A 4,114-nucleotide genomic window follows, 5' to 3' on the forward strand; every position below is an offset into this window, starting at 1 on the left:
CCCCCCCCCCCCCCACCAAACACATCTGTCACACTGAATGTGTAGCACCTGGTGGATTCTCAATAACGACCAGACACCTGAGAGAGTTTCTGCTTTCTGCCCAACGTAGACACCTTTGATTAATTTGGAGGTTGTTAGATGGTGTGAGGTTTAAAGTGACCGCAGCGCCTCTATACAGACAGTGTACCATCGTATTTCTTTTGAAATGTTTAAAATGGCCAGTAACTTGTTACGGGTATAAGTCCAAAATAGCATTAAAGAGAACACATAATTTACAGAAAATCAGACATTTATTTAGATCAAAAGTATTTCTGTGCCTACACTAAATGTTGGGGCATTGACATTGAAGGCTAAAATTACTTCTGGCATTTGTAAGTAGTTTTAAAAAGACAGGCTGTAGGCTAACTTCTGATAGGTTGTGAGGTACAATCAACAGGAGAGAAAAGAAGCTTCTTGAGAGAAACCCTTAATGGAGGAGTGTTTTAAAGATCTGTTGCATGTGAAGAGATGCTGCCCTCTCCTGGCCTTCACCGGCAACGACATGTGTAGGACTGCCTGGATGAAAAAATAACAGCTAAAATGTGAGTTTAAAAATACAGAAAAATCAATAATCAATCAAGTCTCCAACGTGTCTCAGTAGGTTTAAGAAGATCTAAAACATGTTACAGAAGTACAACTATTGAAAGAGACATGGCTACGTAAACCTGCAAACGCGACAAATAAATCCAGGAAGTGGGCTACAACTATAGTGCTCAAATTAGGATCCCAGTTTCTTAAGTGCTTGTTCAATGATGATTCAATAACTCACAACAACATGACTTCATAAACCATTATCATGACAATTGATAGTACATAACTTTAACTAATCAGATTGTTTCATTGATTACATTTAATTTAAGTTAAGTGAGTTTACCTTGTCATTTTGTTGATCTATTTTTGTCTTTTTTAGATAAACTTTGTTTTCTTGTAAATTGCACTTAACCCTTCCAAAGTGTATTTCTGGATGAGTTGAGGGCACATGTACAGAGTCTCTCATGAACCCGTTAGGGCCAGTCAGGCTGGTTTTCCTGCAGTGTAGTAGATCCATGGCGGTGCATTGTCCTGAATCATCCCTGCAATCCCCATCTACCAGAAGCTGACAGCAGGCCTCATAATGCAGAATGCAGAATGTTTGGAATTGAAGTAAATAGGAAAACATCAAACTTTTCTAAATAAAGATAAGCCTGAACATTCTCTCTCAAAAAGTCTTGATTCAACTTCATCATCCCAAGAAGGTATTAATGCCCAGAGTTTCACCCAATTAAGGCTGCATCAACTTCTAACATGGATAGAGAGGCTATGCCCAAGTTAAACTTCCCTGTGAATGTGTGTGTGTGTCCGTTCACTCCCCGGCCCTCTGGTTTTCGTCCCTGGCGGGGTCCCCTCCTGGAAACATCTCCGGGTTCTCTGCCAGAGTGGCTCGGACTTTCCTCTTCTCCTTGAACCTCCCGGAGTGAGACACCTTGACGTGGCGCCCCTTGCTGCCTGGGGTCTTGTCCACGATCCTCTCCAGCCGGGCGTCCAGCTGAGGGTCCCGCAGCGTGTCCTCGGGTGGGAGCGCTGTGGCCGATCCATGCTGAGCAGGGGGGGCGTTAGAGGCAAACTCTGCAGGGATCTCATACAGGACCTTGGGCTGGGACTTCTTTCTCCTCAGGAAAGTCAGCTTCCACCAGCCAGGAGAAGGCTCTGCCATGATGGAGGGAGGGTGGGGGGCTAAGGGGAGGGAACAGGAGAGGAAAAGATTATTAGAATACAAATAAATATTAAGAAAGACATTTATCATAAACAATCTGAAACCAAAAAAAATGCATCTTGCATATGTATCTGTCTTTATATGTGTGTGTGTGTGTGTGTGTGTGTGTGTGTGTGTGTGTGTGTGTGTGTGTGTGTGTGTGTGTGTGCGTGCGTGTGCGTGCGTGAGGGAAAGAGAAACATTTGAAGTCAGACAAATTGAAAAATACATTAAATCATTTATCAATAATCAAAGGGATCACAATAACAGTTACATCAACAGCAACAACTCAAGAAGGGGTCTTCCACAATTTCAGGCAGAGGACCCCTCTGCTCATAAAGAGGCAGCAGAGCAACTATAGTAGTTGCATATTAAACTGGGCCTTCAACACTGTAGGGCCTTCTGAAGTGTCATGAATAAACCGTTTTAATTTGTGTTGTGTTAATGTTTGGTGAATGTCTATGATTATGTATTGTTAATGTTTATGTTTATATATGGTTAATGTGTTGTTAATGTTTATGTTTATATATGGTTAATGTTAATGTGTTGTTAATGTTTATGTTTATATATGGTTAATGTTAATGTGTTGTGAATGTTTGTGTATGTATGGAGTAGAGGTCGAAGTAGATGTGTTGATCTACTCTTCATTCCTAATTACAAATCTAGAAAGGTTTGAAAGGTTCTAAACAGTTACATGTATCAACTCAAAGGAACTAACACAGTGAGAGGAGTCGGTCTGCACATCCCTGTCTGACACCTCTGTCACCTTAAATGATCTGCAGAGCCCCTTCCTCTCAGGTGGACAGGACAGGTTCTGAGGTGATTGGTACAGCAGGTCAAAGGAGGACATCTCCATCTGGCATTGGCTGCTTATTTAGCTCATATTATGGTTTGTAGTGTACACAAGACAAGAAAAGATAAGATAAGATAAGACTTTATTTGTCCCGAATGAAATTGTTGTGCCAGAGTTACAACAATACAATAAACACAGCAGTATAATGGTAAAACTGTACACTAAAAGTGCAGTAAAAAGAGCAATTACATATCTACAGGAGACATGAAACATAGACGGTCACAAAATGAATGTGAATATTATCAGTAATTAGTAGTTAAAAAAAAGACCGTAGTGGCAGATATACGTAATTGCACGTTTATCATAGCACATTGTTAATTATAATAATATTGCACATGTTATATAGCAGCAAGTGTTTTGTAATGATGGTAAAATATTTACATTGCACATAGTGTTGGTGTTGAAGTTCTCAGTTCCCTCTACTGAAGGGTGAAGAGTTATAGAAAATGAAATTATCGTGCCATACCGTCCAATGCCATACCATACCATACTCTATCACAGTGGTTCTCAAACTTTTTTCAATCATGTACCCCCTTTGAAAAAAAAATTCAGCCAAGTACCCCCTGATCAGCGCAAAAACAATTTGTTAAGGAAAAAATGCCTATATAAAGAGGTACAGTACAGCGCTGCACCATCAGAGTCTGATTTATTAAAACAACAACATTGTAACTGAGAAACACTTAAATGCTACATTTCAAAATTTAACATCATGCAATAACACTAAGAAGGCATTAGTTGCATTGAACTGATCTTTTTAATAAGTTGTCCTTACAATGTAGTGAGAATGTGCTTGTGCTTCACTTTGTCATTCTGACAGGGAGGCAACCTGCAGTTATTAGCCTACACTTTGCGTTTTGAAATATGTGTAACTCTGTTAATATAAAACCCACACTGCTCAAACTTCGTTACTTTTCCTAAAATGTGTATATTTATTTATTTTGGGGCGTGGGGAATGAAGAGAAAAAAATATATGAGCATTTTATGAGCATGGGATTTTGACCCCTCATATAAACATATGCTGCGCTATACTTTGCGGCAACACGCCGTTGTCAAGCAACGCTTATTGTTTAGGTCCTTTTGAAAAGCAGGCAGTCAAATAATTAACTAGAACTAGCTAGATCTTATAGATTTGGACATAGACGTGAGTGAATTATAACCGGACGGGAGAGAGAGATCAGAGATCAGATCAGCTGCTGCTGACTGAGAACACGCAGCTCTGCATGATCACATCTCTGTCGCTGTGACGGACCGTTGAGTGGAGCAAAATTAAATACACACTTAGCTAGTTTATATACTCTGGAATTAGCTAAACTAGTTAAGAATATATTTATTCTTTACTGTCGGGTCACTTATTACAGGTTCAGCGAGCTGCACGAGACTGACGGGCTGTCAGGAGAGAGAGAGGAAAAGAGAGCACCCCGTTATCTTTTCCCATTTTATTATCCAGAATTACTGTAAACCTTTGAATAAAGTAGTTCATCTACTATTAG

General features: G+C 39.9%; 1 protein-coding gene across 1 annotated transcript; it reads right to left on the reverse strand.

Moving 5' to 3' along the window:
- Positions 1 to 323: 323 nt before the first annotated feature.
- On the reverse strand, positions 324 to 1,751 carry LOC104957344 (proline-rich protein 15-like protein A). The gene has a single exon (XM_010784966.1). It carries the CDS (start codon positions 1,730 to 1,732, stop codon positions 1,382 to 1,384), a length of 351 nt encoding a protein of 116 aa, XP_010783268.1. The 5' UTR covers positions 1,733 to 1,751; the 3' UTR covers positions 324 to 1,381.
- Positions 1,752 to 4,114: the final 2,363 nt, after the last annotated feature.

This window comes from Notothenia coriiceps, unplaced genomic scaffold, assembly GCF_000735185.1.
Source record: "Notothenia coriiceps isolate Sejong01 unplaced genomic scaffold, NC01 NC01_scaffold00026814, whole genome shotgun sequence".
Taxonomy (NCBI): Eukaryota; Metazoa; Chordata; class Actinopteri; order Perciformes; family Nototheniidae; genus Notothenia; species Notothenia coriiceps.

Coding starts and splice junctions, on each gene's coding strand:
- LOC104957344 (XM_010784966.1), bottom strand. CDS start 1,732: ATGGCAGAGCCTTCTCCTGGCTGGTGGAAGCTGACTTTCCTGAGGAGA.